At 42.9% G+C, this 14,136-nt stretch overlaps 2 protein-coding genes across 2 annotated transcripts in view; both read right to left on the bottom strand.

Annotated features, from left to right (window-relative positions):
* Positions 1 to 1,019, bottom strand: part of KLK7 (kallikrein-related peptidase 7) — a 6,798-nt gene extending 5,779 nt beyond the window's left edge. The window contains exons 1-2 of the mRNA XM_006868372.1: positions 947 to 1,019; positions 229 to 388 (exon numbers count right to left, since the gene is read on the bottom strand). Of these exons, the coding sequence (XP_006868434.1) occupies positions 229 to 388; positions 947 to 1,019 (233 nt within the window). The remainder of the gene's footprint in view (positions 1 to 228; positions 389 to 946) is intronic.
* Positions 1,020 to 1,038: 19 nt separating this feature from the next.
* KLK8 (kallikrein-related peptidase 8) overlaps positions 1,039 to 14,136 on the bottom strand; it is a 32,368-nt gene continuing 19,270 nt past the window's right edge. Inside the window, exons 6-7 of the mRNA XM_006868371.1 lie at positions 1,581 to 1,690; positions 1,039 to 1,080 (exon numbers count right to left, since the gene is read on the bottom strand). Of these exons, the coding sequence (XP_006868433.1) occupies positions 1,039 to 1,080; positions 1,581 to 1,690 (152 nt within the window). The remainder of the gene's footprint in view (positions 1,081 to 1,580; positions 1,691 to 14,136) is intronic.

Here is a 14,136-nt window from a genome sequence, read left to right as displayed (position 1 = left end):
AGAGACCTAGAGAGAGAGGGGCAGAGACCCAAAAAGAGGAGGACAGAGAACTAAAGAGCGGGGAGAAGAAACTTGGAGAGAGGGGAGAAAGACCCAGAGAGAGAGAGAGAGAGAGAGAGAGAGAGACCCAAAGAGCGGGGCCAGAGACCCAGCAAGGGAGAAGGAGCAGAGACCCAGAGAGAGATAGGAGTCCTTCCCCACCAACAAGCCCGTCCAGGCAGCACTTACTCCATCTTGCAGTGGGCAGCAGTGAGCACCCACCACTGGTTGAGCAGCACCCCCCCACAGTGTAGCTGATCGCCCTTGAGCAGGGCTACCTGTGAGGGTTGGGAGTGGCTTGGACATGGGTAACCATCAATAATCTTCTCCCCGTCCTTGTCAGCCTGCGCTGGATATCGACCTGGGGGTACGGGGTGGAAACTGAGTAGCAATTGTCTACAGAAGGTTGAAGCAGGAACTCAGGGATTTGGAATGCCAGAGATGGAGAGAGCTAGACATACATACAGAGAAAGCAGAGATAGACATGAAGACTAGCAAAAACAGAGACCAGTGCAGAACAAAAGAGGAATTCCAATGTACTCCAGTGAAGAGGTAACCAAGAAGAGAGGTCAGAGAGCAGAGGAGGCAGGCACCTCAACATGACAGGTGGACAGAGAGAGCACACTCAGGAGAAGCATCTCTCTGGAGACCAGCACAAAAGCTGATGGGAGAGACATTGAGTGCAGAAGATCCAGAGACCCAGGAAGGCAGGAGAAAGGAGCCAGAGATCCAGGAAGGCAGGAGGAAGGAGGGCATATAGCAAAAGGAGGAAGAAGAGAGGAAGCTTTTGAAGGAAAGGCAAAGTTCTGCCTCAGGAGCTGCTTGGGGAGCGGAGATTCTGGAGAGGGTGAACAGGGACACTGGGGACCTGGAGGCCAAGTCAAGCCTCCCAGGGTCCAGCCCTCACCTTCTTGTCCAGAAGCTCCCTTGGTCAAGAACACCAGTAGGATTAACAGGGTTGGGTGCAAAAATCTCTCCATGGTGATCTCTTTGAGCCCTTCAGCCGTTTCCAGAACAGAAGGGGTTGCTATTCTGTTGGCTCTGGAAAGAGGAAAGAGTTCAGAAAAGAGAAATTGGGTCTCCTCCTCCCTCAGACTCAGCGGTTCAGGTCCCATGACTCCTCCTCCCTCAGACCCAGAAATCCAGGTCCCCAGCTTCCTCCTCTCTCAGACCCAGAAGTTCTGGTCCCAGTCCTGAAGTTCAGCTCTCAAGACCCAGAGGTTCAAATCCCCTCCTCCACACATCTAAGAGTCCAAGCTTCCAGACTTCTAAGACTCAGAAGTCCACACTGCCTCCTTTCCCATGACTCAGTTGTCCAGCCTCCTAGACCTGTTCTCCCCTAAGGGCCTAGGAACCTGGACCACAATTTGCCCTCCATCTGGGACTCAGAAGTCATTTTCTCCAAAGGACCAGCCAAGCTCCCAGCCCCTCATCTCTCATGACCAGAAGTACAGACCCTTCAGAAGCTTTCCCCAGTAGGAACCAGAATTAAGTGGCCAGCAGGTGCTGTCCCAAGCACACTCAAGAGGGGCCCTTCTTACCTTTGGAGGGTCTGATCTGGGCTCCAGACTAGGTCGGGAGCCAAGCGTCTCTGGCTTCTTCAGGGCGGCTCTCTTATACCGTGCTGGTGCCCGCACCCGCCTCCAGCGCCCTGGGGTGCAGGCAGAGCCGGCTCTGGGACGCCCCCTTCCTGCGTTTGTACTTATCTCGAAGCCCTCAGGCGGCCTCAGGCCGGGCGGGGTGGAACTCTGCTCACCTGCCCCCGCCCCCACACATTCTGGCCTCACCGTCCCCCTAGCTGCTCTGGGGGAGGGACTGGGTGCTCTGTCTGCCTGTGAGTGGTGGGGTGCAGAATTCAAGAAGGGGTAGTGCCAGGGCGTAGACATCTTGGGTTCTTCTCTGAGACCATTTTCTTGCCTTTGCTCCCTAGCTGGGGGTGTTTCAGAACTCCCTTCCCCCTTCTAATTATAACCAGCACATGGACATTTTTTTTCAAACCAGACCCCAGTCTGCCTCTGGATCTGAACACAATTCCCAATCCTAATATAGCTGGTGTTACTGAATCACAACCTCATGTGGCAGACTGGAACTGACCCATAGGATTTTCTTGGCTGTAAGCTTGAAGTGATCAGATGGTTAGGTCTGCCTCTCCTGGAGTCATTATATGGGTTTGAATTACTTAGCAGCCAAGCCCTCAACCACCGTCCTAATAAAAGAGAAGGCTGTCCCTAACCCCACCCCACACAATGCTTACTATTATCACCTTAGTCTGTGTTTTCCTATTAATTTTTAATCACATTGTATGTGAGTTCCTATGTATAAAGAAAACCAGTTCCTCTCTCGTTGATTCTGATTCATGTTGACCCCACGTGTGTCCACAGGGTTTTCAATGATGATTTTTCAGAAGTAGATAGCCAGGTGTTTCTTCTAAGGAACCAAACCTCCAACTCATGAGTTGAAATTGACTTGACGGCGCCTAACAACAACAGTGGTCAAACTGGGCTAAAGTCAGGGTTGAGGTATGGGGTCAGGATTGAGATAAGGTTTGGGGTCAGAGCTGAGGAAAGAATCCTATTTAGGGGTCTGATTTATAAGTTGGGAATCAATGCACGTTTTAAGATTTGGAGTCCTGGTGTGGCACTGTAGGATAAGCACTAGACTGCTAACCACAAGGTCAGCAGTTCAAACCCACCAACCACTCCTCAGAAACCCTATACAGGGTCGCTATGAGTCAGAACTGACTTGACGGCACTTAATAACAACAACAATTAAAACAAACAAACAAAAACGCATTGCCAAAGATTGAAGGTGTCAAAGACTTTATTTTGGTTGGATCCACTATCAACACTCATCAGCAGTTAAGAAATCAAATGACATATTGCATTAGGCAAATGTGCTGCACAAGACCTCTTTAAAGTGTTAGGAGCAAAGATGTCAGTTTGAGGACTAAGTAACACTTGACCCAAGCCATGGTATTTTCAATAGCCTCATATGCATGTGAAAATTGTACAATGGTTAATAAGGAAGACCATAGAAGAATTGATGCATTTGTATTATGGTGTTGGAGAAGAATATTAAAAGTACCATGGACTGCCAGAAGAACAAACAAATCTATGTTGAAGAGGGACAGTATGAATGCTTCTTAGAAGCTAGGATGGGGAGACTTCGTCTCTCATACTTTGTATGTGTTGTCAGGAAGGACCAGTTCCTGGAGAAGGAACATCATGCTTAGTAAAGTGGAGGGTCAGTGAAAAAGAGGAAGATCTCCAACAAGATGGGTTGGCACAGTGGCAGCAGTGATGGGCTCTAGCTTATCAACAATTGTGAGGTTGCACAGGACTGGGCAGTGTTTCATTCTGTTGTGCAAAATGTCGCTATGACTGGGAACGTAACAACAAGAAGCCATCGAGTCAATTCTGACTCATAGCAACTCCGTAGGGCAGACTAGAATTGCCCCATTGGGTTTCCGAGACTGTAAATCTTTTATAGGAACAGACAGGAATATCTTGTGGGGTTTGAACTGCTGACATTGTGGTAAGTAGCCCAACACTACACCTCCAGGGCTCTTTATCTTTCTCAAAGTGCAAGCCAAAATCCTACATGGGTCTTCAAGTTTCTCTCATCCGAGTCCTGCTCTATCACTGGTTTCATCACCTGCCCTTCTCCTCTCTGCTCACTCAGCTCCAGTCTCAGTGGAGTCTTTGCTAAGACATTCTAGCCACACCACTTGTCTACCTCACTTGCCTGCATGCTTTGCTTGAAACGCTCTATCTCCAGGTAGCCACATGACTCTCGTCATCACCTCCTTAACAATTTGCTCAAATGACACCCTCACATGGAGACCATTGTCCCTAAAACTGAACTTCAAGGATCCCTGAGAAGGGAGGATATGAGTAACTCCCTATCTCTCCTTCTTAATTTACTTTTCTTTGTAGTACTTAATGCAGTCTAACAAATTACATATTTAATATACTTATTATTGTTTGGACTCTCTCCACCCTCTAAAATAAAAGCCTCTATGAACACAGGACATTTTGTCTATTCTGTTCACTGATGTGTGGAGGCAAAAAACAATGAAAGAATTCACAAAGTTTGAAATTACAACTATGTTGGGTGCTCTAAATGGAAAGGTGTGAAATATTATGAAAGCATTTTGCAAAAGAATTTGACACAGGAAGTGACTCTGAACTGAGAATTGAAGGAAAAGTAAACACTGACTGGAAGAAAGTGGGAGGACATTGTAAATCTAACCTAGGGCGATCAGCATGTGCAAAGGCCAGGAGAAGAAGCACATATGGATGGAGCTCAGAAACCAGAGGTTGTCTGGGACCAGACAATAAAGAACTTTGTGTGTTGTCGTGAGCTTGACTTAACCCTGTGAATAATGATGAGACACACGGACTTCAGTCAGGGCAGTGATACAATTAGATTTGTATTTTTCAAAATATGACTCTGACTGTTCTATGAAGTATGGATTTTAGGAAGATGTGAAGATATAGAAAGACCATTAGGAGGCCATTGCTATTGTTGAGATGAGAGATGATGGTGACTTGGATAAGGGTAGTTGGGATGTGGAGATGGTGATAATTGGAAGAATTCAAGATGTATTTGTTGTTATTGTTATTAAGTGCTGTCGAGTCAGTTCTGACTCATAGTGACCCTGTATAGGGTTTCCAAGGAGTAGCTGGTGAGTTTGAACCACCAACTTTGTGGATAACACTCCAGTACTTATCTTATAGCACCTTACCAGGACTTCTAAAGATGCATTTAAGAAAGAGAATCAACAGGTCTTGAGAAGAGAATCAACTGGTTTTGTTGCTGAGTTGAATGGAAAGTGTGCTGAGAAGAAGGATATGTTAAGGCTTGGAGATCTCTTTCTGAACAAATGGACAAATGATGCCCCATTCATTGAAGATGCATAATTGGATATGGTCAAATGCTTCTAAAAGGAAAGACCAACCTTTACTTTGATATAACCAATCCTGACACAGTTTTGACCCCAAACCTCAACTTGTACCCTATTCTAACTCTAAATTCTTCCTCAAACTTGACCAACCCCCATTTATACCTCACACTGGACCTCAATCTTTCCCCACAGGCCTCATGTCATCCCAAATCCTTCCACAACCTTGACCAATCCCAATTTACATCACAATCCTAAACCTCAAATTTTAACCAGTCTCTGACTCCAAATATAAACTCAGTCTAGTAACCATCGTCTCAGCTAACCTAACCTTGACTCTTGATTCTAACCCTAAATCATAAGTCAAACTCAACCTCTGCTCAAACGCTGAGTGTCACCCTAACCTCAGTCCCCAAACATAGCCCCATGCAGAATTCAGACATTAGTTTTGACACCTTGAATTCTGAACCCCATCCCAATTATATTCCATGAAGCCCACATTGAAATCCTCCCCATGAAACTAACCCCAATTTATCAATCCTAACACTCTGATCCCAACTCTCTTTCTATTGTCATCCCCAATCCTGAGACTCTGTCTTCATTTCCATGCTCAACTCCTTCTTCCACCCCCCTTTCATATTTCCAACTCCCCCCAAACAATTTTAGTTGCATTTCACACATTCTAGAAGCCTGTCAATGAACATCATACTAATATTGAGTCTACATTATCTAATTTCAAGCCAAGTCTCCAAGTCTTCTGAGACATTTATTCTCATAAAATCCAAAAACAGAGCCCAGAATGTGGATCCTTGACCTTGAGATTGTCAATTTCTTGACTTGGATTCCCAGGTCAAATGGGACAAACCTCAGGACACTTGATCCTCATTTATTCTCTCATGGTTCAATGACCCAGCCATTTGTATCTTTCCCTCCTGGCTTCCCAAAGGAAGAACTTTGTTATTGACTGTCCAAGTCTTTGTCCAAGGCTCTTCATTTGCTATTGACTGGCCAAGCCCTCACTCATGGATTCTCTCTTCAACATTTTGTTAGCTAATCTGGAACCCTAACATTCACTCCTAAATCACAAAAACTTCTCCACTGTGCTTTGCTTACCTGTCATTATATAAACCATATTCTTATTTAATCTGATTTTTTTTTTTTTTTTAGCTAATCAGTTATCTCCATGGGGAAATGTGCCTGGTGTTCATTGTTGTTTTCTCATCTCCCAGCCTATACAAGGACGCGTAGATGGAACCTAAATAAATAAATACCATCTTACCAATCACTGTCATCCATAGATCCACAATCTTTAGACTCAGCCCTGCCTTGATCCATGAGCCACACAAGACCAATCCACATTTGAATCCCCACCCAGTGATTTCAGTAAGTGACTTTCTTTTTCTGTACCTCACTCTGTCCCTCTCTTAACTGGGAGAGAACAATACCTAATTCTTGAGACAAACATGAGGATTAAATAAAATAACACATTGAGCACATTGTAGGCATTCAGTTCATGTGAACTCCCTGAACCCCATATCCAGGGGACAAAGTAGTTTCCATTTGTTGTACATCTACTATGTGATGTATCAGGTGCTTTGTAGACCTCATTTCTACTCCTTACATTAGTACAAAAAAATGTTGTCATGCTCATTTTATCAATGAGACAACAGAGGTTTAAATGAGGCTAAATAATTTTCCCAGAATTATTCAGCTAAGTAATAGAAGGGGTTTCAGCAACCCATGGTTTTACCATGATTCTTGTACCTCTGGAGTCTCTTTTGGCCCAAATAAGACTTCTAACTCCTGGCTCCTGTTATTATTCATGCCTCCACATTATTGATTGCCCTCACTCCCATTTTTCCTCTGGGTTTAGTCCCAGCACCTATTCCTAAATCCCACCCAGCCCTATACTTCTTTTACCCTCAGACTCAAGTGCTGAACCTTTGCCCGATGACTCATCTTCCAGCTCATGATTACACCTAAGAGATGGTATCTTACACTACCGTGCCAACTGGACCCAGCCCTGTGGGATCTTGGACACTATGACCCTGGCACCTCCTGATTCAGCCCTGGGATTCTGAAGGCCCATTGTTTCTGGCTTCCCAGATTGCCTTCAAGAGCACTCCATTTCATTTGGGGAGTTGCCCCCTTCATTTCACATAGTTCTGGTGAAACTGTCAGTCATAGTTTTCCACCTCCAGCCACCCACTATTCAGATGGACACATGACCCAGGCCAAGCCAACAAGAGCACTGCTTTCTCTATGGTAACAGTGATTGATCCAATGGGTGGACCCAGTTCATGTTGGACCAATCAGAGTTCTTCCCTGAGATTACTATCAAGATGATGAGATAAAAGAGACCATTGTTTCTGCTGGATTTTCTTAACTGAGTTGACTATGTTTCCTCCATGTGAAAAAGTCTACCTATGGAAAGGTAGGATGAGATCTACAGGAGAAGAAAATCAATAAGCAGAATTGAAAAACAGTGTACACAGATGAGAAAGATAAGCAGATAGAGAGAAAAAGTACCAGAGAGAGAGAGAGAGAGAGAGAGAGAGAGAGAGAAAGCTGACTAACTCTTAAGTCATCATCTCAAGTCCTTGTGGTCTGGTTCTCATGCCTCTTCTATTAATGCACTGAGCCACCACTATGGTTCCCCTGACCATCTATACCAACAATTGTATTCTTTTGTGTAAGCCCATTTGAATTGGCTCTCCAAAATTTATATCCAAAATTTCCCGGATTGAGGCAGAAGGAAATTCCTCAACTAAATGAGTCCTTCATTCCTGGTGCTCCAGTCTCCTGCCAGATTCCACAATCATTGTTGTATACCTGACTTACTGGTTGACCTTGGACATGATGTTAAGGGGTAGGGTTGTGACTGAGACCTCCCTCCGCCCTTACTACCATGAATCAGTCTTCAAATCCATGCTAGCTTATATTCCACTGGAGAAGCTTAGTGGATCATATTAAGGAATTATTATTAATTTTATAAAGAATTATTACTAATTCTGTAAGGTGTGATAAAGTTTAAATTATTTTAACTTACAGTTAAAAGAATCTCTCCTTTTAGAGCAGAGGTTGCCAGACTTTTTCTATCAAGGGACCGAAAAAAAAAAAAAAATTAAGTCCAGTGTTGTTGAGTTAATTCCAACCCATAGTGACCCTGTAGACAGAGTAGAAATACTCCATGGGATTTCCAAGACTGTAATCTTTACAGAATTGGACTGCCATGTGTTTCTCCCTCAGAGCAGGCTGGTGGGTTTGAACTGTCAGCTTTGGGTTCGCAGTGGAGTGTTTTACCCATTGCACCACGAAGGTTCCATAAAGGGACACGTCATAAATATTTTGGGATTTGTGACCCAAGAGGCAAAATCAAGAATCTTATGTGGGTTCTTAAATAACAACAAAAATATCCCAAGCATTTTTAATGGATTAAACTGAAAATGTAATCATAATAATAATTTAGCACAGTTTTTGCAATGTTGTTGTTGTTAAGTGCTATCAAGTCAGTTCTGACTCATAGCAACCCTGTGTAGGGTTTTTAAGGAGTGACTGGTGGGTTTCAAGTGTGGTAGGCAGTACAGTACTGACCCTACAGAGACACACCAGGACTCCTATTTATTTGTGATGTTGTTGTTGTTAGTAGTCATGGAGTCGGTACTGACTCATAGCAACCCTATGACAACAGAGAGAAACACTGGCCAATGCTGATCCTGGCCCAACCTCACAATTGTTGCCATGCTTGAGCCCATTGATACTGCAACTTTGCCAATCCATCTTGCTGGGGGTCTTTCTCTTTTTCTCTGACCTAATGAGAAGAATGGAGTCCTGGTGTGGTGCTGTGGGATAATGCACTGGACTGCAAAGTCGCTTTGAGCCACAAGGTCGACGGTTCACGCTCACCAGCTGCTCCTTGGAAACCCTATACAGGATTGCTATATTGAAAGTGCCATGGACTGCCTGCCAAAAGAACCAATAGATCTGTTTTGGAAGAAGTGCAGCCAGAGTGCTCCTTAGAGGTCAGAATGGCTACGCTTTGTCTCTCATACTTTGGACATATTGTCAGGAGGGACCAGTTGCTGGAGAGAGATATCATGTTTGGTAGGGTGGAGGGTCAGAAACAAAGAGGAAGACCCCCAGTGAGATGGATTGGCCAAGTGGCAGCATCGATGGACTTAAGTGTGGCAATAGTAGTGAGGTTGGCCCAGGATTGGTCAGTATTTCATTCTGCTGTGCACAGGGTCGCTATGGGTCAGTACTGACTCGATGGCTCCTAACAACAACAATGGGTCAGAATTGACTCGATAGCACTTAACAACAACAACAATGAGAAGACTAGTTCTGGTGGCACAGTAGTCACATGCTTGACTGCTAACTGAAAGGTGGACAGTTTGAACCCACAACAGCTCTGCATGAGAAAGACCTAGCAGTCTGCTCCTGTAAAGATTGTTATTGTTGTAGTTGTTAAGTGCCATTGAGTAAGTTCTGACTCATAGCGAACACATAAAGAACATTCAATGAATGGCTGATGGGTTTGAACCACCAATCTTACGGTTAGCAGTCCAGTGCTTATCCTACAGTGCCACACCAGGACCCCTGTAAAGATTACAACCAAGAAAACGCTATGGGATAGTTCTTCTTTGTCACACAGGGTCGCTATGAGTTGAAATGTCCTCAGTGGTACCCAATGACAACAATGAATGAGATCCTTTTAAAGGGATAACATTTTGCTTAATTATGATTTCAAAGTTTGTATTCCCTGTCATCAAATCAATTGGAAATGTTAACCTGTAAAAATCATATTCGCTTGTGACATTTGACCCATCTACTGTCATTTGCCTACCCTTGTTTTAGAATCTGTTCCAAAATAGATTTGTTTGTTCTTCTGGTAGTCTTCAATATTCTTTGCCAACACCATAATTCTAAGGCATCAATTCATCTCTAATCTTACTTATTTAATAACAGCATGATGTGATGATTGAAATTTGTTTCAAAAATAATTCCATGCTAGGAGAGCATGTGGTAAACAAGGAATTTTATTTTATTTTATTTTTTGCAGTCTTGGGTGTGAAAGCTGTGTGGTGGTGGATGAAGATGAATCGCACCATTCTCTCTAATGAGTACATTTGAAATTTTCCACAATAAAAAATGATCAAGCAACTATTTGACTTAACCTGTCCCTTATGTACCCTCCTCCAGAAATGGATCCACAGTACCAGGGATTTAATCCAGAATCATAAAGAATTCCTCAGGATTTCTAAAATTGGGAAGAAACTATTTTAGTGAATCAGAAAGGCTGACGTCTGAACGACTTCTCCCACATCCATACTACTTCTGGGAAATTGATCTGCCCACAGTTCCAGACAGCCATGTTTCATCACACATGACACCAAATGCCCACAGATTGAATAGTGTTGGTCGTATGACCTGAATGCAGTCAAATCATTGGCCATTCAGTGACCCATGACTGAAGGAGGAAAGATGAACTGGACTAATCGAATTCTCATTCTTAAGAATATAAACTGAGAACTCCTGGGAGAGTAAAGCAGTCTGTAGTAGGAGATGAAGTTGAGAGGATGTGAAATAGGCAGAGAGATTGGAGTAGCTCATGAAGGGAGCAGAAATTATGAGAATGCAAAATCATGAAATAGACAAAAGAGGTCTACAGTCAAAGAAATAAGCCTGATGGTTGTTAGTAAGAAGGAATATAACAGACAGGATGTCATGAGAGGAGCCAGCCTTTATCCGGAATTAGATTTCTGTTCCAGTTTGTTTATATCCTTATAATAACTGTCTCTCACCACACAAATCTTTCCCCCAAGACAACTTGTATTAAGAATCTGTTCTATTGAAGATTCCCAAAATGCTCCTTCTTCCACTCAAAGGGTATTAAGCTTCAATGTAGAAATCAGCAAGGATAAGATGTTCATTCCATCCCATCACAGAAGATACCCCGTTGTTGTTAGGTGCCATCAAGTCAGTTCTGATTGATAGCAACCATGTGCACAACCAAATGAAACACTACCCAGTCCTGCATCCTTCTCATAATTGTTGTCTGAGCCCCTTGTTGCAGCTACTGTGTTAGTCCACCTCATTGATGGTCTTCCTCTTTCTTTTTGCTGACACTCAACTTTGCCAAGCATGGTTTCCTTCTCCAGAGACTGTCTCTCCTGATAACATGACCAAAATGTGAGATGAAGTTTCACTAACCTCATTTCCAAGGAGCAATCTGTCTGTACTTCTTCCAAAACAGAATTGTTCATTCTTCCGGCAGACCACAGTACTTTCAATATTCTTCACCAACACCATGATTCTAAGGCATCAATTCATCTCCAGTTTTCCTTATTCATTGTCCAGCTTTCTTACATGCATAAGAGGCGATTGAAAATTCCATGACTTGGCAAAGAGGCAGCAAGATGGCAGACTAGGCAGGCAGAGTATGTGGACCCTCTACAACAAAAATATGACAAGCCAAATGAAACAGATACTTATGATAGTCCTCCAACTCTGAGCTTCCGATGAAAGGATAAGAGAAGTGGGTTGATGCATATTAGGAGAGTGAGCTGACGCAGCGGCGGAAACAAAGGAGAAACTAGTGACCTGTGTCCGACAGCCAGATGGGTGCAGCCAACTTGAACTTTTGTGAACAACTTCAGAGACAAAAAAACATACTGGTATTGCAAAAACATAACTGTTTCTTCTTCTTCTTCTTCTTCTTTTTTTAATGTTTTATTGTGAATTATGTGATAGTTTACACGGTAGAACATTAGTTTTACATCCATCCTATCGTATATCATTTCATTGCCATGGTTACAATCCCCTCCATGCATCATCAACCATCCAAAGGGTATACACTACAAGCCTGCCCCACCGGTAGTCAGCACACAGCCCCTCTCCCTCTCTGTGGCTAAAGTCCCCAGCTGCTCCATCTCTCCACGTCATCGTCTCAGCATCAGGGAAAAAAAAGGAAAACATTCTGGAGATCTGTGTCGGCTGGATAGCTGAGGTGTGGCCATGTTGAATTTTCGTGGGTGACTTTGAAGTCAAGAGGGCAGTAGGTGGCACAGAGGCATATGCTTATTGGTGGAGAGAAAGGGGCAAAATAGTCTTTGGGTTTTTTTTTCTCCTGTACCCCATATTGCCCTGGTGACCAGATGTTATACCAGCCCCCCATCTGTGGGGAAAGCTCCTGCTCCCCGGTTGTTAAAGTTGCATCAAAGTGTGTGGGGAGCTGGAATGAGGTGTGACCTATTCCAGACCCGTAGAGCCAGTTCTGGTCAGCCCTGGACTAGAAGGACCACTCACCCTGGGCTCTCCTCTGGGATGGAGATACAGGGATCCCCTAGCTGCTTTAGGGTCTGTGTGAACTACTTCTGGATTGGGTGCCCAGAACAGACAACACCTAGCCCTACAGGAACTCCATCTCCGGTTGAGTGTTACTGTCTCATCCCTTACTCACCCAGGATGCGAGGTCCTCGGCTGGCCAGAGGCCCCAGAATTTACTCTTTTTTTGCATCTAGCACCTGCCCTGCTTCTCCCCTACCACTTAATTGTTTTTGTTTATTCTTTCTCCTTTGCTTTTCTCTTTCTTGCTTTCTATATCCCCTTTCATGCTTTCTTCTTCTTCTTTTTTCTTATTTCTCTTTTTCAACTGCTCCACTTCTTTCTTCCTTCTTCTTTTTCTTGTTCCTACTTGTTTTTCTTTTCATTACTTTCTTATCTCTTTCATTTTTACTCAATCATCTCCCTAATTGTGTTTAGGTCTTTTTCATTCTTCTTATTCTCTCTCTCTCTCTCTCTCTCTCTCTCTCTCTCTCTCTCTCTCTCTCTCTTTTTAAAAATGTTTTCTTTTCCTTCCCCTCATACCTCTCTTTGCTTTTTTGTATTCTTTTTCTAGCTATTGCCTGTGTTTCACTTTCTATTTTCACTGGTTTGTGTTAATTTTCCTTCACTCATGTGTGCATGTTTTCTCTTTTTGCCTCACTTGACAGGAGACAGCAATCATGGCCATATAGCCCAGGCACAATCGTATCCCCTATGACCCCACCCATTGGGCAAGAGCCAATACCAGCTGCTATACACCAGACCAAGGACAACAATCAATATCAGTTAAATCCATCCTGAACAAACTGTACTAACAGTGAACAAAGAATGGCATACAAGCTCATATCTGATCACACCCACCAGGAGGCAGTGGGTGAGTGCCTAAGAATACACAATATACACTCATCAACTTGATACAAATACAACAACACCACGACATCTTGAAAGCAGAAATTTCTGTTCATAAGAAGAAACAAGACAGAGTGGCTCAACCGAGTGGTCAATAGGCAGAGGTATAAAACATTTTTGAGGAAAAAAAAGGCATTGTAACTACCTAAAAAATGAATTCAAGCAGATGATATTTAGGTAGCTCCATTTGATTAGCAGAAAGGTCAGGAAAATTAAGCAAGAATTTAGGAAAGCACTATGTGAACAATCAAACAAAATAGATAAAGGATTGAAGACAATACAAAACCTGCAACAAGAAATCAAGAAGATTAATACTAAGATTTCGGAAATAGACAATACATTTAAAGTACAAAGGAGTAGATTTGAATCAATGGAAGCCTGAATAAGGGAATTTGAAGATAAATCTCTCAATACTAGTAAGTTAGAAGAATGATCAGAAAAAATAATGAAAAAATTCTGAAGAAAGCTTAGGATTCATATGGGATAATATGAAGAGGAATAACTTATGGGTGATCAGAATTCCAGAACAGGAAGAGACAAAGAAAAGCACAGTAAAAATACCTGAAGGGCTATTAGAAGAAAATGTCCCTACCATCATGAAAGATGAGAAGATAGACATTTGAGAAGCTGACTTTGAAACCCCAAACAGGATACACCCAGAAAGAAAATCAGAAAGACATATCAAAATCAACATTTTAAAATCAAAGAATCTTGAAAACAGCTTGGAAAAATTTTTTTACCTACAAAAGAGAATCAATAAGATTAAGTTCCAATTTCTCAGCAGAAGTTTATGCTAGCAAGAAGGCAATGAATGGGGAGATATATACAAAACTCTAAAAGAAAAAATTGCCAATGAAGAATAATATGCCCAGCAAAACTGTCCTTCAAATATGACAGCAAAATTAGAATATTTCCAGGCAAACAAAAATTAAAGGATTTTGTAAAAACCAGATCAACTT

This window comes from Chrysochloris asiatica, unplaced genomic scaffold (assembly GCF_000296735.1).
Source record: "Chrysochloris asiatica unplaced genomic scaffold, ChrAsi1.0 scaffold00116, whole genome shotgun sequence".
Taxonomy (NCBI): domain Eukaryota; kingdom Metazoa; phylum Chordata; class Mammalia; order Afrosoricida; family Chrysochloridae; genus Chrysochloris; species Chrysochloris asiatica.
The sequence above is the reverse complement of the archived record's forward strand: the minus strand, read 5'-3'. Positions and strand labels throughout refer to the sequence as shown.